Here is a 21,364-nt window from a genome sequence, read left to right on the forward strand (position 1 = left end):
TCCGCTCTGCGGGTCATCGTAGGGGCTTGCCAGGAGCCACCCGATAGCCGGGGACAGGGAGGCTCTTGGCCTCCGTGTTACCGGGGTCCCCGCACCCAGCGGGGGAGGCTTGGGCAGGCAGCGGGGGCCCGGGGCGGTGTGTGTGGAATCCCAGGCTCCAGGCCCGCGGCGGAACCGGCCCTGAGTGAGCGCTGGGGGGCGGCGGCCTGGGGCCACACCGGCCTGAGGCAGTGAGAGGACGTGCCTTTATTGCCAGAGCCCACCCTTCACTTGGCCTTGCCCTGGGCTGCCACAGCTTCCATGGCCTTGCGCACGGTCTCCTCATCACCCAGGAAGCGCATGGGCTTGGTGGGCTTCAGCGCCTGGTCCAGCTCGTACACGATGGGGATCCCCGTGGGCAGGTTCAGCTCCATGATGGCCTGGTCCGACATCCCTGGGCCGGAGGAACAGGGTCCTCAGCCCTCCCAGCCTGCCTGCCAGCCAGCCACCTGCTTGCCCTTGCGTTTAGCAGGCTGCGTGACCTTTACGGGCCACAGAGCTGTCTGCCAGGCGGCAGCCCTCCCACCCGACAGCACGGCCGCAGAAGTGTGCCTCGAGAAGGTCAAGGCAGCACCAAGACAGCAGCCAACAGAAATAGCTGTGGTGAGCCGAGGACCTCGCTCCGGCCCGAGCTGTCCTCATCTGGGGTGACGCTATCGGCCCCCCTGGCCCAGCGGGAACTCTGCTCAGACTGGTGGGTGTTTGGGGTCAGGAAAGACCTTAACCACTTGGCTTCTAGAGAGTTCTAGTTTCTGGACATCCTAAGCAGAGGAGCAGCGGTGCCCCTGAGAAAGGGGGTGGGATAGGGACAGCGAGAAGCGTTGCCCGTGGCCGGGGTGGACGGGGGCCCTGCCAGGTGAAAAGAGTTTTCTGTGGAAACCCGACCCAGCCCTGCTGGCCTCCCACAGACCTGGCCTGGAATAGCAGCTCGACCTTTGGTATTCCTGTCACCCCGCCCACCCCGCTGGTGCAGGGAGTCCTTAAGGGAACATGCTCTGGGCAGTGGCAGACCCCACTCACGTTTGCCTCGGTGCCTTCGTTTCTCCTAGGCCAGGCTGCAGGGAGCCCCCAGAAGGGAGGGCAGGTGCTCTTTCCATCTGCTAGGCTCAGCGCTAGCCGTGAGGCGTCTGTGTGGACTCGGCCTCAGAACGGCGGACGGGGGCTTCCATGGAGGAAGCCTGTCATGCTGGGAGGGGTTGCCCCCCTTTTCGTGGAAGCCAGGCTAGCAACCTGAGGTCTCTGGCGTTCTCTGCACCCTGCACCCTTCTTTTGACTAGTCTTTGCCCCGAGTGGGTGTGAGCTGGGGTGCGGGCAGGGCGCCGCCCTCAGTCCCTTATCCAGCAGCTGCCAGTGAAGTGACTTGACCAGGGTCACTCAGCAAGCTGGGATTTAGAGCCAGATGGCCCTACCTCTTCAGGGGTGGGTGTCCTTGGGCAAGGGGCCACCCCCGGGCCTTTCCTCCTCCCACCCGAGGCTTGTGTTTGGGAAGCCAGGCCAGCTGTGGACCCCTGTGCAGGACCTGGGCCCTGGGTCAGTGGCGGCACACATTTTCACCCAGAATCTTCAGAAGGAGACTCATGTTACACAGTGTCCCAGGACACACGGCAATGGAGATTTCTTTTTTACAGAGCTGGTTTTTTAAGTGGTTTCTCACCCCTCCCAGTCCAGTTCACAGTGTGGAAGCCCTGCCCTGCCTGGGTGCCTCAGCAAAGCAGCCGGCACTTTTACGAAACGAGCGGCTGGGGGCTCGCTGGCTCAGGGGAACGTGTCACCCCCCAACCTCTGCCCATACCCTGTGTGAGGACGGGACGGGCCTCACCTTCCAGGTGCTTCACGATGCCCCGCAGACTGTTCCCGTGGGCTGCGATGAGCACCCTCTTGCCGGCCTTGATCTGGGGGGCGATCTCGTCATTCCAGAAGGGCAGGGCCCGGGCGATGGTGTCCTTGAGGCTCTCTCGCGTGGGCAGCTCCCCCGGCTTCAGGCCTGCGTAGCGACGCTCCTGGGGGCGTCCATGCTGCGGTTCACTCCCCAGCCTGGGCCCCCGTCCCCAGACCCCCCGCCCCCCCCCGACCCCCAGCCGCTCACCTTGCTGATGCAGTTGTAGTAGGGGTGCTTCTCATCCATGGGGGGCGGAGGGATGTCAAAGGAGCGCCTCCAGATCTTCACCTGCTCCTCCCCGTGCTTGGCGGCCGTCTCGGCCTTGTTGAGGCCAGTGAGACCCCCGTAGTGCCGCTCGTTGAGGCGCCAGGTGCGCACCACGGGCAGCCACATCTGGTCCGTCGTGTCCAGGATGGTCCAGAGGGTGTGGATGGCCCTCTTCAGCACCGACGTGTAGCAGATGTCAAATTCCATCTTCGCGTCCTTGATGGCGTGGGCCCCCCTCTTGGCCTCCTCAGCCCCCTTCTCGCTCAGCTCCGCGTCGAACCAGCCGCAGAAGCGGTTCTCCTGGTTCCAGGTGCTCTCGCCGTGCCGAACTATCACGAGGGGGTGGGTGGGCATGGTGGCAGCGGAGGGCACTCGCGGGCTCCAGGCAGGGACAGGTGACCCCCGGGCGCCCCCAGCTTTATAACGGTCTGGCCCCAGCCCCCGCCCCAGCCAACTGCCAGTCAGCGTTCCGGGGCTGACGGGCGGCAGCAGGTGGCCGGCAGCAGAGCCGGGTAGAAGGCAGGCCGAGAGCCGCACTGGAAAAATGGCCCCGTCAGCCACCAGTCCCCACGTGCCCAGAGCCCGGGCTGGGCGGGGCTGCCGAGCAGGGCCGGGCAGGAAGGGCAGAAGTCCGGGCCTCCAGCAAGCCTGAGAAGGGGGCTAGCGGGAACAGAAGGGCCAGCCGGGGAAAGACTCCCCCTGAGGTTGGGCCCGCGCCCCGTCAGCCTGCTGCCAGCTCTCGGGGGCTGCCGCTGTCAGGCAGGGGCACGGGAAAATCCTGAGTGCTTTCTGCGAGTCACTCAGCGCAACCGGGGACAAGCCTGCGTCTCGGGAAGTACGCTAGCCTGGTGTCAAAGGGAGCCAAGGGTCATGAGTACGCACGTGTGTCTACCCACCCACATGTGCGTGCCTAGGTGCACGTGCATGTGCTGCTCACGTCCTACTGCATGTACGCGTCCGTGTGCCTTGCACGCATGTCTGTGTTGCATGTGTGCACACCTGTGTGCATACGTGTGAGCTGCCAGGAGGTTCCCCCTGGGGCGCTGTTCTGCTCTCCCATGAATGGGGTCTGTATATTGGCAGGGGACCTTCCCCGGGACTCCTGACCCCCCTCCTCAGGTCCCTCTGCCCTGGCAGGCTCTGCGCCCCAGCCTTGCCCACAGGATGAGCCCTGTGGAGGCCTCTGGCTGACAGCCAGGCTGGGGGGGGCGCTGTGCCGTCATCTCCACACAGGGGAGGAGGAAAGGTTGCTGTGGGCAGAGCGGGGGAGCTGGTGAGGACCGTAGCCCTGGGGAGAGGTCTGGCCTTGTGGGAGGTGGCAGCAGTGTAGACCAAGGGCTGAGCTGGGCAGGGCTGGGTTTCCAGGACAGCCAGGGGTAGCTGGGGGCCTGGCTGCTTGGGCCAGAGAGGAACAGAAGGTTTTCCTCTTTCGCATCCCTTTGTCAAGTGCTTATCCACATGTGCCACACTCTCCCACCCTAGTTACCTTCACCCAAGCCAGGCTCATTCCTCCCAGCTGAAACCACCTTTGAAAAGAAAAAGAAAAATCCAGGATTCATGTCCCCAAGGAGCCCCAGAATCAGAGGTACTGGTTATTAGGTCTGTGCCCAGCTTATCAGGAGCGCCCAGAGGTAGGCCAAGGTTGGGACTAGGGGGCAGTGTAGAGTTGGGTGCAGGCCCGGGACTTCTGCATTCAGGTTTTGGGGGACAAGGGCTACTGCGATCTGGGCTGTGAAGAAACGAAGCAGAGCGGCGGGGTCAAGATGCCAAGTTGCAGCTGCACCAGCAAAGAACCAATCCTCATAGAACAGCAAACAAGTGTGTGGTAGAGAGGTATAGAGGGGCCGGGCCTTGTGTCCTGACGAATGGGAATCACTGGAGAGTCTGAAGCATGGTTATATTTGAAAGTCACTTGCCGCTGTGGAGGCAGGATTGGAGGCCAAAGGCCCTGGTAGAGGTGGTGGCTTTGGGTTAGGTGAGAATAAGGCTGCTTGGCCTGGGTGCAGGTGGCATGGTGAGGAGCTGCTAGACTGGGGGGCCACTGGGGCCTTACTGCCAGCCAAAGGGCGGGACGGGACATGCCCTCCTGCCTGCCTGATGGATGTTGAGAAAGCCGGGGACCTCAGAGGAGAGTTGAAGCCTGAGAAGACCAGACACAGCTTCTAAGCCTTGGCTCGCTCCAGCCTGACTCTTACTCATTCAGAAAGTATTTGCTGGGCATGTCTGGTGTGCCGGCGCTGTTCAAGCGCTGGGCCAGCGAGGCCCTGCTCGTGGGGGTCTCCATCCCAGTGATGGGAGATGGACATCATGTGATGTGTGGCGTGGTAGGCAGTGGTGAGGTCCATGGAGAAGCAAGCAAGGGGGCAGGAGGGCTGCTGCTTCAACAGGACTGTCCTGGGAGGGAGGAGCGAGCCCCCTCCACTGGTTCCTCCCCATGACCACAGCTGTAAATCCTGGACAAAGGCAGAAAGCAGATCTCAGAGAACTGAAGAGTAAGTAGCAGGCAGATGAAGCGGATCAGATTCAGAGTTCCATGGTGAGTTTTCCATTTTTTTCTCCCAGGGTGGCCCAGCTTGAAACCTAGAAGTGCCCCCAATGTGGACAGAAAGGGCTCCAGAGAATCCCTCTGGTCCAAGGGACAGAAACAAAGTTCCTACAGGCCCCTTCCCTTTTTTGCCTTCTTAACCCACCACAGCTCCTGGGCAGTGATGTGGAGGTGGCAGTGTCGGCCAGGCAGGCACCTGAAACCCTGAGAGAAGAGCTACCCTCTAACCAGAGGAGGTGAGGCCACGAGAGTGTACGGCGACCGCCCGCTGCTTTCTCTCTCCGCCCTCCTGCAGCTGAGGAGTGGATGCAGCTGCAGGAGCTGTGCAGCAAGGGGGGAAACTAAGGCCCCAGACTTCCGGCTCGAAGTCCTGGAAAGCAGGCCCCAGAGAGCTGTCAAGGATCAGGTCAGGCATGAAGAGGAGGGAGATTAGGGGAGTGATTCAGTACAGGTACAGGTGAATTCCTGGGCTCCCTGTACTTGTGGGCTCTGACCCAGGCTGACCCACCGGTGACCGGATTACCTGCCAAAACAATACAATCAACATTCTCCTTAGAATTTAAACAGACTCTCAAAATAATATTCAAAATACCTAGGACAATTTTGCATGTGGCTGTCCAGTTTTCCCAAAACCATTTATTGAATGTCCTTTCCCTATTGTATATTCTTGGCTCTTTTGTTGTAAATTAATTGACCACATGTGGGTGGGCTTATTGCTGGGTTCTCTGTTCCGTCCTTTGGTCTATGTGTGGGTTTTATGCCACTATCATACTGTTAGATCACTATAGCTTTGTAATATAGTTACAAAGAACTGTGATGTCTCCAGCTTTGTTCCTCTTTTTCAAAATTGCTTTAGCTATTCATGGTCTTTTGTGGTTCCACACAAATTTTAGTGTTTTGGTTTTTTTTTTTTCTTTTTTGAGAAAAATGCCATTGGAATTTTGATAGGGACTACATTGAATCTATAGATTGCTTTTGGTAGTGTGGACATTTTAACCATGTCAGTTCTTCCAATGCATGCAGATGGAATATTTTTACATTTATTGGTGTCATCTTCAAATTTTTCATCAATGTCTTAGTTTTCAGTGTACAGATCTTTCACCACCTTAGTTAAATTTATTTCTAGTTGTTTTATTCTTTTGATGCAATTGTAAATAGGATTTTTTTAATTTCTCTTTCTTCTAGTTGTTAGCGTATAGAAACAGACTGATATTTGTGTATTAATTTTGTATTCCGAAACTTCATTGAGTTTGTTTACTAGTTCTGACAGTGCTAGACTTCTTCTAGATTGTCGAATTTATTGGCATAGTAGTTTCTTACGATCCTTTGTGTGTTATCAGTTGTAATGTATCCTCTTTCATTTATAATTTTGAGTCCTCTCTCTTTAATTGATAAGAGTAGCTAAAGGTTTGTCTATTTTGTTTCTTTTTTCAAAGAACCAGCTCTTAGTTTCATTGATATTTTGTGTTGTCTTTTTAGTCTCTGTTTCATTTATTTCTGCTCTGATCTTTGTTACTTATGTCCTTCTACTAACTTTGGGCTTTCTAGTTCCTTGAGGTGTAAGGTTAGATTGTTTATTTGAGCTCTTTCTTTTTCTTAATGTAGGCGTATATTGCTATGAGCTTCCTTCTTAGAACTGCTTTTGCTGCATCCCATATGTTTTGGTATGTTGTATTTCCATTTTCATTTGTCTTAAGATGTATTTGGGTTTCTCTTTTGACTTCTTTTTTGACTCATTGATTGTTCAGGAGTATGTTGTTTAATCTCCACAGGTTTGTGAATTTTCCAGGTTTCTTCTTGTAATTGATTTCTAGTTTTATACCACTGTGTCAGAAAAGATGCTTGATATAATTTGTCTTCTTAAATTTATTAAGACTTGCTTTGTTGATATTATCTATCCTGTAGAATATTCCATGTGTGCCTGAGAAGAATGTGTATTCTGTTGATGGACAAAATGTTCTGTATATGTCTGTTAAGTCAGTCTGATGTAATGTGTAGTTTTAAGTCCACTGTTTCCTTATTTTCTGTCTGTATGATCTATCCATTGTTGAAAGTGGGATATTAAAGTCCCCTACTATTACTGTATTTCTGTCTACTTTTCCCTTTATGTCTGTTAATGTTTGCTTTATATATTTAGGGGCCCCTATGGCAGGTGCAAAAATATTTTTAAATATTTGAAATTACTCTTGTTGGATTGACCCTTTTACCTTTATATAATGACATTCTATGTCTCATACATTTATAATTTTAAGTGATTTTTATTTTTTTTAATTTTTATTGGAGTATAATTGATTTACAATGTTGTGTTAGTTTCAGGTGTACAGCACAGTGAATGAGTTATACATATACATATAGCCACTCTTTCTTAGATTCTTTTCCCATATAGGCCATTACAGAGTATTTTGTGTAGAGTTCTCTGTACTATACAGTAGGTTCTCCTTAGTTATCTATTTTATTTTTTTTATCGAAGTATAGTTGATTTACAATGCTGTGCCAATCTCCACTGTGCAGCAAAGTGACTCAGTTATACACATCTATACATTCTTTTTTTAATAGTCTTTTCCATTATGGTTTATCACAGGATATTGAATATAGTTCCCTGTGCTATACATTAGGACCTTGTTGTTTATCCATTCTAAATGTAATAGTTTACACCTACCAACCACAAGTTCCCAGTCCAACCCTCTCCCTCCCCCTCTCGCCCTTGGCAACCACAAGTCTGTTCTTTATGTATATGAGTCTGTGTTTTGTAGATAGGTTCATTTGTGCCACATCTTAGATTCAACATATAAGTGATATCATATGGTATTTGTTTTTCTCTTTCTGACTTACTTCACTTAGTATGATAATCTCTAGTTGCATCCACATTGCTGCAAATGGCATTATTTCGTTCTTTTTTTACGGCTGAGTAGTATTCCATTGTATATATATATATATACCACATCTTCTTTATCCATTCATCTATTGATGGACATTTAAGTTGTTTCCATGTTTTGGTTATGTGAACAGTGCTGCTATGAATATAGGGGTGCCTGTATCTTCTTGAATTGTAGGTTTGTCTGGGTATATTCCCAGGAGTGGGATTGCTGGATCATATGGTAATTCTATTTTTAGTTTTCTGAGGAACCTCCATACTGTTTTCCATAGTGGCTGCATCAATTTACATTCCCACCAACAGTGTAGGAGGGTTCCCTTTTCTCCACACCCTTTCCAGCATTTGTTATTTGTAGACTTTTTAATGACCAGTCTGAGGTGATACCTCATTGTAGTTTTGATTTGCATTTCTCTAATAATTAGTGATGTTGAGCATCTTTTCATGTGCCTACTGGGGCTTCTTTGGAGAAATGTCTATTAAGGTCTTCTGCCCATTTTTCGATTGGGTTGTTTGGGGTTTTTTTGTTGCTGAGTTGCATGAGCTGTTTGTATATTTTGGAGATTAAGCCCTTGTCTATCTCATCATTTGCAAATATTTTCTCCCATTCCTTGGGTTGCCTTTCATTTTTTCATGGTTTCCTTTGCTGTGCAAAAACTTGTAAGTTTGATTAGGTCCCGTTTGTTTATTTTTGTTTTTATTTCCATTGCCTTGGGAGACTGACCTAAGAAAACATGATTTATGTCAGAGAATGTTTTGCCTATGCTCTCTTCTAGGAGTTTTATGGTGTCTTATGTTTGAGTCTTTAAGCCATTTTGAGTTTATATTTGTACATGGTGTGAGGGTGTGTTCTAACTTCATTGATTTACATGCAGCTGTCCAACTTTCCTAGCACCACTTGCTGAAGAGACTGTCTTTTTCGCATTTTGTATTCTTGCCTCCTTTGTCAAAGATTAATTGGTGTGTGCGTTTACTTCTGGGTTCTCTCTTCTGTTCCATTGATCCATATGCCTGTTTTTGTACCAATATCACACTGTTTTGATTACTGTAGCTTTGTAGTATTGTCTGAAGTCTAGGAGAGTTATGCCTCCTGCTTTGGTTTTTTCCTCAGGATTGCTCTAGCAGTTCTCGGTCTTTTATGGTTCCATGTACATTTTTGGATTATTTGTTCTAGTTCTGTGAAAAATATCATGGGTAATTTGATAGGGATCGCGTTAAATCTGTAGATTGTTGTGTGTAGTATTGCCATTTTAACGATATTAATTCTTCCAATCCAAGAGCATGGGATATCTTTCCATTTCTTTGAATCCTCATTTATTTCCTTTATTAATGTTTTATAGTTCTCAGCATATAAGTGTTTCACCTCCTTGCTCAGGTTTATATCTAGGTATTTTATTTTCTTGGTGCAATTTTAAAAGGTATTGTTTCTTTTTACATTCCTTTTCTGATATTTCATTGTTAGTGTAAAGGAATGCAACTGATTTCTGAATGTTAATCTTATATCCTGCTACTTTGCTGAATTCATTTATTAGATCTAGTAGTTTTTGTGTGGAGTCCTTAGGGTTTTCTATGTATAGTATCATGTCATCTGCATATAGTGACAATTTTACTTCTTCCCTTCCAATTTGGATATCTTTTATTTCTTTTCTTTTCTTTTTCTGTCTGATTGCTGTGGCTAGGACTTCCACTACTATGTTGAAGAGAAGTGTTGAAAGTGGGCATACTTGTCTTGTTCCAGATTTTCGTGGGAAGTCTTTCAGCTTTTCACTGTTGAATATTATATTGGCTGTGGGTTTGTCATAAATGGCTTTTATTATGTTGAGATATGTTCTCTCTATTCCCACTTTGGTAAGAGTTTTTTTTATCATGAATGGATGTTGAATTTTGTCAAATGCTTTTTCTGCATCTACTGAGATGATCATGTGGTTTTTAACTTTTCTTTTGTTAATGTGGTGTATTACATTTGTTGATTTGTGTATGTTGAACCATCCTTGTGAACCTGGCATGAATCCCACTTGGTCATAGTGTATGACCTTTTTTATGTGTTGTTGGCTTCAGTTTGCTACTATTTTGTTGAGAATTTTTGCCCCTATATTCATCAAAGATATTGGCCTGTAATTTTTTTTTTTTTTTTGGTGGTATCTTTGTCTGCTTTGGGTATCAGGGTGATGGTGGCTTCATAGAATGTCTTTGAGAGTGTTCCTTCCTCTTCAGTCCTTTGGAAGAATTTGAGAAGAATCAGTATAAGTTCTTCTTTGTATGTTTGGTAGAATTCTCTTGTGAAGCCATCTGGTCCTGGACTTTTGTTTGTAGGAAGCTTTTTTAAATTACAGATTCTATTTCATTTCTAGTGATGGATCTGTTCAAATTATCTATTTCTTCTTGATTCAATTTTAGTGTATGTTTCTAGAAAGTTATCCATTTCTTCTAGGTTGTCAAATTTGTTGGCATATAATTGTTCATAGTATTCTCTTATGGTTTTTTGTATTTCTACGATATCCGTTGAGATGTCTTCTTTTTCATTTCTTATTTTGTTTATTTGGGTTCTCTCTCTTTTCTTCTTGGTGAGCCTGGCCAGGGGTTTGTCAATCTTGTTTACCCTTTCAAAGAACCAGCTCTTGGTTTTGTTGATTTTTTTTATCGTTTTTTAATCTCTATTTTATTTATTTCCTCCCTGATCTTTATTATTTCTTTCCTTCTGCTGATTTTAGGTTTTGTTTGTCCTTATTCTTCTAATTCTTTTAGGTGGTAGGTTAGGTTGTTTACTTGAGATTTTTCTTGGTTTTTTTTTTTGTTTGTTTGTTTTATGAAGGCCTGTATCTCTATGAACCTCCCTCTAAGAACTGCTTTTTTGCCGCATTCCATAGATTTTGTGTGGTTGTGTTTTCATTGTCATTTGTCTCAGGGTATTTTTTAATTTCCTTTTTGATTTCCTCGTTGACCCATTGATTTTTTAGTAGCATGTTATTTAGTCTCCATGTAATCGTTTTGTTTTTTTTTTCATTTCTTTTCCTGTGGTTGATTTCTGGTTTCATGCCATTGTGGTCAGAGGAGATGCTTGAAATATTTCTATACTCTTAAATTTGTTGAGGTTAGTTTTGTGCCCTAGGATGTGGTCAGTCCTAGAGAATGTTCCGTGTGCACTTGAAAAGAATATATATTCTGGGTTTTTTGGATGTAGTGTCCAAAAGTCACTACAAAAATAGTTATTGAAAATGTCACTATTTAAAATGATCAATTAAGTCTAACTGTTCTGTTGTATCATTTAGGACCTCTGTTGCCTTATTGATTCTCTGTCTGGAAGATCTGTCCATTGATGTGAGTGGGGTGTTAAAGTCTCCTACTGTTATTGTATTACCATCAATTTCTCTCTTTATGTCTGTTACTATTTGTTTTATGTATTTGGGTGCTTCTGTATTAGGTGCATATATGATGATGAGTGTAAAATCCTCTTCATGTTTTGATCCTTTTATCATTACATAGTGTCCTTCTTTATCTTTCTTGATAGCCTTTGCTTTAAGTCTATTTTGTCTGATATGAGTATTGCAACTCCCACTTTCTTGTCATTTCCATTTGCATGAAATATCTTTCCCAATCCCCTCACTTTCAATCTATGTGTGTCCTTTGCCCTAAGGTGGGTCTCTTGTAGGCAGCATATTGTAGGCTCTTGTTTTTTTATCCAGTCTGCCACTCTGTGTCTTTCAATTGGAGCATCCAGTCCTTTCATATTTAAGGTATTTATTGATACATATGTATTTATTGCCATTTCAAACCTTGTTTTCCAGTTGATTCTTTGCTTCTTCTTTGTTCCTTTCTTTTTCTTTTTTTCTTTTTGTGGTTTGATGATTTCCTTTTATTTTATGCTTGTGTTCTCTTCTTTTAGGTTTTTGTGAATCTATTGTATGTTTTTGACTTGTGGTTGCCCTGTTTTTCAGTATGTTAACCTCTTCCTATATCTGCTTGCTTTAGACTGATAGCCATATCGGCTCAAACACATTCTAAAAAAAAAAGGAAGAAAAAAGAAAAAGAATTTGCATTTTCTTACTCTCCTTCCCCACATTTTAGGATTGTGATGTCCCTTTTTACATCTTCATGTTTATCCTTTTGCTATTCCTTGTGTTTATCATTGCTTTCGCAAATAGGTTTTTTTCTTTTTCTTTTTGATCTGTATACTGGCTAATTTAAGTGATTTACTTTCCAATTGTGATTTCCTCCTTCCTGTTTCTTCTGCTTCTTTTCTATCTAGAGATGACCTTTCAATATTTCTTTTAGGATAGGTTTAGTATTGCTGTATTCTTTAAGTTTTTGCTTGTCTGAGAAATTCTTCATTTCCCCTCCTATTCTAAATGATAATCTTGGTGGGTAGAGTATTCTAGGTTGAAGATTTTTCTCTTTCAAGATTTTTAATATATTTTGCCACTACCTTCTGGCCTGCAGTGTTTCTGTAGAGAAATCAGCTGATAGCCTTATGAGGGTTCCCTTGTAAAGAACTCTTTGTTTTTCTCTTGTTACCTTTAGAATCCTCTCTCTATCTTTAACTTTGGCCATTTTTATTATAATATATCTTGGTGTAGGTCTGTTTGGGTTCATCTTCTTTGGAACCCTCTGTGCTTCCTATATCTGGATATCTGTTTCCTTCTTTAAGTTTGGGGAAATTTTTAGCCATAATTTTTCAAATGCATTTACATCCCCTTTTCTCTTTCTTCTCCTTTTGGAATCCCTATTATGCATAGATTGGCCCACTTAATATTATCCCACAGGTGTCTTATATTGCTCTCATTTGCTAACAAAAGATCAAGATGAAAAAAAAGAAATTAATTACATGGGACTGAGTGAACTGATGAGGATGAGTATAATTTTTGTGACTTTCTGTCTGAATTAAAAAAAAAAAAAAATCCCACAAGGACTCAGAGGAAAAGAATATACAAATCAATTTTCACTGCAAAGTAAAGGAGCTGTTACAGTGGAGGATTACTGGACTGAATGTCAATGTTATGACATAGTATAAGTGTGTTTCATGTTTGGTAATTGCAATCATTGTTGCTTTTGTTGTGGTCATCCATGTACAATGCTTGGTGTCAGTCTATCTATCTCTTGTAAAAATAAAATACAGTGTGTGTGTGTGGAAAAAAAAAAAAAAAAAAAAAAAAAAAAAAAAAAAAAAGAATAGCGACAACAACACGCACTATCTTTAAAAAAAAAAAAAAAAAAAAAAATTAATTAATTTATTTATTTTTGGCTGCATTGGGTCTTCGTTGCTTTGTGCACGCTTTCTCTAGTTGCAGCGAGCAGAGGCTACTCTGTTGCGGTACGCAGGCTTCTCATTGTGGTGGCTTCTCTTGTTGCGGAGCATGGGCTTGAGGCACGTGGGCTTCAGTAGTTGTGGCACGCGGGCTCAGTAGTTGTGGCTCAGGGACTTAGTTCCTCTGCAGCATGTGGGATCTTCCCGGGCCAGGGATCGAACCCATGTCTCCTGCAGTGGCAGGCGGATTCTTAACCACTGCACCACCAGGGAAGTCCCTACTCTGCCATCTTGATCCTCCAGACCAAGCTCTACATTTTCATACCCCCCACCACCATGTTTTATGTTTTTAATGTTACAATTAATTTTTTTCTGTATTTTGTATCTACTAACAAATTATTGTATTTGGTTATTTTAAATACTTCTGTATTTAACCTTCATTAGGTTTTAAAGTGATTTATAGATTTCTAACTGATTTGTCCATAACCATTACAACATTAGAGTATTCTGAATTTAACTTTGTATTTAACTTTACCAGTGAGATTTATACTTTCAGATTTTTTTGTTACTAATTAACGTCCTTTCATTTCAGTTTGAAGTCCCCTTAATAGTTTTTGTAAGGCTACTCTAATGGTAGTGAACTCTTTCTGCTTTTGCTTATCTAGAAAATCCTTTATCTCTCATTCAATTCTGAAGGACAACTTTGACAAGTAGAATATTCTTGGCTGTCAGGGTTTGTTTCCAGCAGTAGTTTCTGATGAAAATCTGCTGGTAATCTTATGGGGGTTCCCTTGTAGTAACAGGTTTTTTGTTTTTGTTTTTATGCCTCTTGCTGCCATTAAGATTCTCCCCTTGTTTTTAATTTTTGACAATTTTATTATAATATGTCTTGGTATGAGTAATTTTGGATTCATCTTATTTGTAACTTTATGGGCTTCCCGGATCTGGATGTCTGTTTGTTTCCCCAGCTTAGGGAAATTTTCAGCCGTTATTTCTTTGAATAAGCTTTCTGTCCCTTTCTCTCTTCTCTTTCTAGGACTCTTATAATGCATATATTGGCCCACTTGATACTGTCCCATAAGTCACTTAAACTATCTTCACTTCTTTTCATTTTTTTTCTTCTTTCTTTTCTGATTGGATGAATTCCACTTCCCTGTATTTGAGTTAGCTAATTTTTTTTCTGTTTGATTTAGTCTGATGTTGAATCTTTCTACTGAATTTTTCAGTTCAGTTATTGTATTCTTCAGCTTTGTGATTTTTGTTCATGACTTACTTATGTTTTCTGTCTCTGTTGAAATTCTTGCTTAGTTCATGCATTCTTCTTCTGAGTTTGCTGAGCATCTTTATGACCATTATTTTGAACTCTTTATCAGGTACATCACTTACATCCATTTCATTTAGATCTGTTTCTGGAGTTACATCTTACTTTTTTTTGGAACATATTCCTCCATTTCTTCATTTTCCTTCATTCTTTATGTTTTTGTCTGTGCATTAGATGAAATAGTTACCTCTCCCAGTCTTGACAGAATGGTCTGAGGAAGGGGATGAACCTTATCATTTAGCCTGTCCTGAGCTCTTGGCTTTCTCTCAAACCTTTGTGATTGTCCAAGCTATCTTCTTATGTTCTTAGTGGCTCCTAGTAGTTGAGAGTGTACCAAGATAAGCCCTAGATGTGCGCTGACTTAGAAGCCTGACCCTCAGGCAGCAGATTTTAAAGTAGGCGAATAAACCTCTTTCAAGGAAAGACTGCAAGATGGAATTTCTATCTGCGTTCTCTGTGCTGAACCTTGGGAAGATAGCTGGTTAAAACCTGTGTCTTTGAACAGACCTGTGGGACCCCACAAATGCAAGCCTCACTGGCCACCAGAGACAGATTATCAAAGGGTGTGTCCTTTGGTTGGCAGCTGCCAAAGCTAGGGAGCCAGACTTGTACACAGACTCCTTCCAGGGAGACTGGTGAGCAGTTTTGATGTGGTTATTTTCTTGTTCACCTGAGATGTGGGAGTTGCTTAGCTACTTTCTGGATTTCTTTTAGAGGGAGTTGCTTCTTGTGTAGTTGTAGATTCGGTGTACCCAGAGGAGGAATTGAGTTCAGGAACGTCCTATGTTACTGTCTTGAACCGGAAGTCGGAACTAATCAGCTTTGGCCAAGGAGATGCCAAGGATACCATAGTCAAGGGCCTAGAAGTTGTAAGATGTTGTAGTCAAGTTTATCTGGAAGCCTATACCTCAGTCCTGACTGTTGAGAAGGAAGTCCTGGTAGGTGCTTAAGTTTCCCCAGCCTTCTGAGAAAGCTTTTACAAAAATAAATTCAAAATAGATTAAAGATTTGAACATAAGAACTGAAACCATAAAACTCCTAGAAGAAAACACAGGGGGAAAGCTCCTTCATATTGGTCTTAGCGATGATATTTTGGATTCTACATCAAAAGCAAAGGAAACAAAAGCAAAAATAGACAAGTGAGACTACCTCAAACTAAAAAACTTCTACAGAGCCAAGGAAACAATCAACAAAAGGAAAAGTTAGCTTATGAAATGGGAGAAAATATTTGCAAATCATGTATCTGATAAGGGATTAATATCCAAAATATGTAAGGAACTCATGAACTCAATAGCAAAACCCAAACAATCTGATTAAAAATAGACAGAGGAAGTGAATAGACATTTTTCTAGAGAAGACATACACATGCCCAATAGGTACATGAAAAGATGCTCAACAACACTAATCATCAGGGAAATGCAAGTCAAAATCACCACATTACCTCACACATGTTAGAATGGCTGTCATCAGAAAGACATGGGATAACAAGTGTCAGTGAGGATGTGGAGATTTTTCACACCCTTGTGCACTGTGGTGGAATTGCAAATTGGTTCAGCCAGAATGGAAAACAGTATGGAGGTTCCTTGAAAAGTTAAAAATAGAACCATATGATCCAGCAGTCCTCCTTCTGGGTGTACAGCCAAAGGAAATGTGTTCATCAGTGGATGAATGGATAAAGAAGGTGTGTTGTGTGTGTGTGTGTGTGTGTGTGTGTATAAAATTCAGCCATGAGAAGAAAAAAATCCTGCCACTTGTAACAACGTGGATGGACCTTGAGGGCATTATGATAAACAAAAAAAGTAAGACAGAGAAAGACAAATACTGCATAGTATCATTTATATGGGGAACTTAAACAACAACAGTCAAACTCAAAGAAACAGAGAGTAGAAAATTGGTTGCCAGAGGCTGGAGAATTAGGAGAGGTTGGTAAAATGGTACAAACTTTCAGCTATAAGATGAATACGATCTGAGGATCTCAGGTAAAAGATGGTGGTTACAGTTGATAGCACTGTATTGTACAATTGAAGTTTGCTTAGAAAGTATAACTTAAATGTTTTCACAAAACAAATAAATAAATAAACTTTGTATCAGGTCCCAGGAAGCAGTCCACTTTCTAACTTCCATGCTACCCTTTCTTTTCCTTCTTGTCCCTTCCTGGCTATTCCCTGCTCAGCTCTCATATTTCTTTTTTTCTTTTTATAAATTTATTTATTTATTTTTGGCCGTGTTGGGTCTTCATTTCTGCGCGAGGGCTTTCTCTAGTTGTGGTGAGCGGGGGCCACTCTTCATCACGGTGCACGGGCCTCTCACTGTCGCAGCCTCTCCCGTTGCGGAGCACAGGCTCCAGACGCACAGGCTCAGTAGTTGTGGCGCACGGGCTTAGTTGCTCCATGGCATGTGGGATCTTCCCAGACCAGGGCTCGAACCCGTGTCCCCTGCATTGGCAGGCAGACTCTCAACCACTGCACCACCAGGGAAGCCCTCAGCTCTCATATTTCAATCCTGATGTTACTTCTTCCAAACCTCTGCTTCTCTACCTCATCTTCTCATCTGGCATTGCTGTCCATTCTATGTCCAATCTGTGTCTTGAGAGCACTGATTAATCCTACTGTAGTAGTTTGAGTGTTTCCCAAACTGTAGCTGTAATCTCCCTGACAGCAGGAATTATGTTTTATCTTTGTATCCTGACAGCTGGAAGATACCTATGGATATACTTCACAACAGTTTGTAGATGAATATATATAGATACATATCTATCTTTCTATCTCTAGGGTACAATCAAAAATTATCCACTATATGAAAATCAAGGACACTTCAACATGCAAGAAAATAGACAACAGATGTCCACCCTGAGATGACGTAGATATTGATATTATCAGATAAAGACTTTACAGCATCTCTTATAACCATGCTGTGACAAGTATTGGTGAACATTCTTAAGTTGAATGGAAATACAGAAAGTATCAGCCAAGAAACAAGATAAAAAGGTGAACAAATGGAAATTTTAGAACTGAAAAATAAAAGTAACCAAAATTTAAAATCCACTTGATAGGCTCAATAACAGAATGGAAATCATAGAAAATAGAGTCAGTAAACTTAACAATAGTTAGGGAAAAGATAGAAACTTATAAATTCATGAAGTTCAGTGAATCACAATCAGGATAAACAACCAAAAAAAAAAAAAAAAAGCCCAGAAACATCATAATTAAACTTCTGAAAACTAAACACCAAGAAAAATTCTAAAATCAGCTAGAGGAAAATGATGCATTTCATGTAGGAGAACAACTCTTCAAAAGGCTATGGATTTCTCACCAGAAGCTGTGGAGGCCAGAAGGAAGTGGAACATTTTTAATTGTTGAAATGAAAGAACTGTGGTCCATGAATTTTATATCCAGCAAAAATACCCTTCAGGAATGAAGGTGAGATAAATACATTCTCAGATTAAGACAAATTAAGAGAATTCATGACCAGAGCACCTGCTCTAAAAGAAATGTTAAAGGAAGCTCTGCAGGCATGAAAGAAATGATACTAGAATGAAACTCAGAACACCAGGAATTCAGGAATAACACCATAAATGGTTTAAAAAAAAAAAAATCTGGGTAAATATGAAACTATTCTTTGCCTCTTCATATGAAGAGGCATATATATATATATATGTATATATATACATATATGTGTTTGTGTGTATATATATATATATACACAAACATATATATAATTATAACATTGATGGGGATTTCTATGTATGTAGATGTAATACAACTACAACATGAAGGGAAAAAGGTAAATGTGCCTATATGGTGGTGAGGTTTTTACTTTCTACTTGAAGTAGTAAAGTACTAATTCTAAGTAGACTTTGAAAAGTCACTATGTATATTATAATTGCTAGAACAACCACTAAATAGTATATATACAAAGAAATATAATCAGGAGAAAAGAAGGGCAGGAAAGAAGAAACAGAGAACAAAACCCAGAAAACAAATGACATAACAGTGGACCTAAACTAAAACATTTCAATAGTTTCTTTAAACAGAAATGGTCTTGCCTAGGAAAAATGAATGATTTTCTGTATACCAACCATAGGAACTATGTTTCCTCTCTGCTGTACTAATCTACTACTCACACCACTTCTAACACCAAAGATGGGGGTTTTCTCCATCAAGCTATTCTCCAATTATCAGTAGACACTGATAGGGTGTCCTACAATTTAACTGAATTCTGACACCATCTACCTGGACATAGCATCAGAACCAGTTAAGAGCTCAGAAGCGCAAAACTGCTCCCACTTCAGACACTAATCACAAGTCCCAGGTACCTGTACCTCTGATGGACCAGCTATAAACCAGGGCTCCCATGGCCCCCTCCTTGCATTTGACAATTTGCAAGAGAAACTCACAGAACTCAGGGAAACACATACTTTCATTTACTGATATATAGTAAAGGATATGATAAAGATACAAATAAGCAGCCAAATGAAGAGGTACATAAGGTGAGATCTAGAAGTGTCCCAAGTGCAGGAGCTTCATTTGGGATGATCCACCCTCCTGGCATGTGGTTGTGTTCACCAACCCAGAAGTTCTCTTAACGCAGTACTTCAGAGATTCTTACGGAGGTTTCATCACATTTGCATGATTGATTATTAACTCAGTCTCCAGCTCCTCTCCCCTCCCTGGAGAATGAAGGGTGGGGCCATAAGTTCCAAGCTTCTAATCATGGCTTGGTTTTTATGGTGACCAGACCCCATCCTGAAGCTATCCAGGAGCCCACCAAAGTGCATTATTGGAACAAAAGACACTGCTTTCACCCAGGAAATTCCATGGGATTGAGGAGCTCTGTATTAGGAAACAGGGTCCAAAACCAAATATTAGAACAAAAGGTACTCCTAGCCCCTTTATTGCTTAGTAAATTACAAAGGCTTTAGGAGTTCTTTCCAGGAGATGGGCATGAAGACCAAAATATATATTTATTATTATATCACAACATCACAGGTGTAAACACACCAATTAAAAGACATATGATCCTTTTGGACTTTTTAAATTTTATTTATATTTGGCTGCGTTGGGTCCTCGTGGCTGCACTCGGGCTTTCTCTAGTGGTGAGCGGGGGCTACTCTTCGTTGCGGTGTGAGGGCTTCTCATTGCGGTGGCTTCTCTTGTTGTGGAGCGTGGGCTCTAGGCGTGCAGGCTTCAGTAGTTGAGGCACGTGGGCTCAGTAGTTGTGGCTCACAGGCTCTAGAGCACAGGCTCAGTAGTGGCAGCACACGGTCACAGTAGTTGTGGCTCATGGGCTCTAGAGTGCAGGCTCAGTAGTAGTGGTGCATGGGCTCTAGAGCACAGGCTCAGTAGTTGTGGCGCATAGGCTTAGTTGCTCCGTGGCATGTGGGATCTTCCCCGACCAGGGCTAGAACCCGTGTCCCCTGTGTCGGCAGGCAGATTCTTAACCACTGTGCCACCACCAAGGAAGCCCCCCGTTTGGACTTTAAAATGGCCCAATTCCATGCTTTCTTCAAGAAACTCACTTTAAATATAATTATATATTTAGGTTAAAGTAAAAGTTAATAACTCATTTTATGAGGCCAGTGTTATCCTAATACCACACCCTGTGAAAGACATCACAAGAAAACTACAGACCAGTATCTCTTATAAATACACAAATATCTTCAACAAATAGAATACTAGAAAACAGCATCTAGCAACAAATAAAAAGGATTATACACCATGACCAAGTGGAATTTATGCCAGGAATGCAATGTTGGTTTAACACCTGAAGGTCAATTAATATAATACACTATATTAATAGAATATTTTGTCCTTTGACAAAAACAACACACAATTAATAGATGCAGGAAAGGCATTAGTCAAACACATTTTCATGATAAAAAAAAATACTCAACATTAGGAATAGAAGGAAACCTCCTCAATCTGATAAAGGGCATCTACAAAACAGTCCCGTAGCTAACATTACATTTAATAGTGAAAGGCTGAGATCAGGAACAAGACAAACATTTGTTCTTGCCAAGTCTATTCAACGTAGGACTGGAGGTTCTAACCAGGACAGTTGGGCAAGAAAAAGACATAAAAGGCATCCAGTTTGGAAAGGAAGAAGTAAAACACTTATCTTCACAGATGGCATGGTCTCATGTATAGAAAATCCTAAGGAAGCCACCAAAAGAACTAATAAGTTCAGCAAGGTTGCAGTATACAAAAATCGATTGAATCTCTATACACTAGCAATGAACAATCAGAAAATGAAATCAACAAAAGAATTCCATTTACAATAACATCAGAAGAATAAAATATTTATAAATAAATTTAATAAACATGCAAAACTTAACACAAGTTTTCCGTACTGTCCAAAACTAGAAACCTTTCATAAGCTGAAATTGCATAAAGCAAAGAAGCAATCCATTAGGACACATCTTGCTAGCAGATGCACAAAATAAATTGAGATAAAGCTCAGATGCTCACAGACATAATCAAAGCTATGGTGGTAGCTTGACACTGAGATGCTGGGTGTAGTTCCTGGGAAAGGAGCTTGGAGGTGCTACTCCACCTGCTCAAGTTGCTTCTATAACAGGTCACTGCAAAATAAATGTTGAACACTATTTTTTGCTTTTTGCCTTTTTTAATAAAAGCAAAAATTCTCTTTAACTTCTTTTAGTCAGCAAAAGCAGGTACTAATGTATGTCTTTTGTAAAAGTGAAGTGGTGTAAAGCAAACTTTTGAAAAGCAGAGGATACCTATATTCTGAAAATTATAAAACATCACTGAAAGGAACTAAAGGAGATATATAAGTAAATGAAAAGTTTATGAATTGGAAGGCAATATTGCTAAGATGGCAGTACTCCTCAAATTGATCTACAGATTCAATGAAATCTTTCAAAATCCTTAAAAAAATACACAGCGTGAGAGTTGTCCCCTGGCCCTCACCCGCTCCAGCTCTACCTCCCCTGGCCCTCACCTGCTCCAGCTCTACCTCCCCTGGCCCTCACCCGCTCCAGCTCTACCTCCCCTGGCCTGCACCCCCTCCAGCTCTACCTCCCCTGGCCCTCACCCGCTCCAGCTCTACCTCCCCTGGCCCTCACCCGCTCCAGCTCTACCTCCCCTGGCCCTCACCCGCTCCAGCTCTAACTCCCCTGGCCCTCACCCCCTCCAGCTCTACCTCCCCTGGCCCTCACCCGCTCCAGCTCTACCTCCCCT

General features: G+C 42.9%; 2 protein-coding genes across 2 annotated transcripts in view; one reads left to right on the forward strand and one right to left on the reverse strand.

The window, feature by feature from the left end:
• Positions 1-223: 223 nt before the first annotated feature.
• On the reverse strand, positions 224-2,590 carry PGAM2 (phosphoglycerate mutase 2). Its single transcript, XM_007187677.3, has 3 exons — positions 2,126-2,590; positions 1,859-2,039; positions 224-433 (listed from the first exon to the last, which is right to left on the reverse strand). Exons 1-3 carry the CDS (start codon positions 2,537-2,539, stop codon positions 267-269), a joined length of 762 nt encoding a protein of 253 aa, XP_007187739.2. The 5' UTR covers positions 2,540-2,590; the 3' UTR covers positions 224-266.
• An 85-nt stretch (positions 2,591-2,675) lies between these two features.
• Positions 2,676-21,364, forward strand: part of VOPP1 (VOPP1 WW domain binding protein) — a 132,214-nt gene continuing 113,525 nt past the window's right edge. The window contains exon 1 of the mRNA XM_057550003.1: positions 2,676-4,721. Within this exon, the coding sequence (XP_057405986.1) occupies positions 4,719-4,721 (3 nt within the window). The 5' untranslated portion in view covers positions 2,676-4,718. The remainder of the gene's footprint in view (positions 4,722-21,364) is intronic.

Source organism: Balaenoptera acutorostrata, chromosome 7 (genome assembly GCF_949987535.1).
Source record: "Balaenoptera acutorostrata chromosome 7, mBalAcu1.1, whole genome shotgun sequence".
In the NCBI taxonomy this organism is placed as follows: domain Eukaryota; kingdom Metazoa; phylum Chordata; class Mammalia; order Artiodactyla; family Balaenopteridae; genus Balaenoptera; species Balaenoptera acutorostrata.

Excerpts from the sequence above, each read along its gene's own strand:
- PGAM2 (XM_007187677.3), bottom strand. The coding sequence starts at position 2,539 with ATGCCCACCCACCCCCTCGTGATAGTTCGGCACGGCGAGAGCACCTGG. Across the intron at positions 2,040-2,125 it reads ACTACAACTGCATCAGCAAG|GAGCGTCGCTACGCAGGCCT; the intron begins GTGAGCGGCTGG and ends GGACGCCCCCAG. Across the intron at positions 434-1,858 it reads CATCGTGAAGCACCTGGAAG|GGATGTCGGACCAGGCCATC; the intron begins GTGAGGCCCGTC and ends CCTCCGGCCCAG.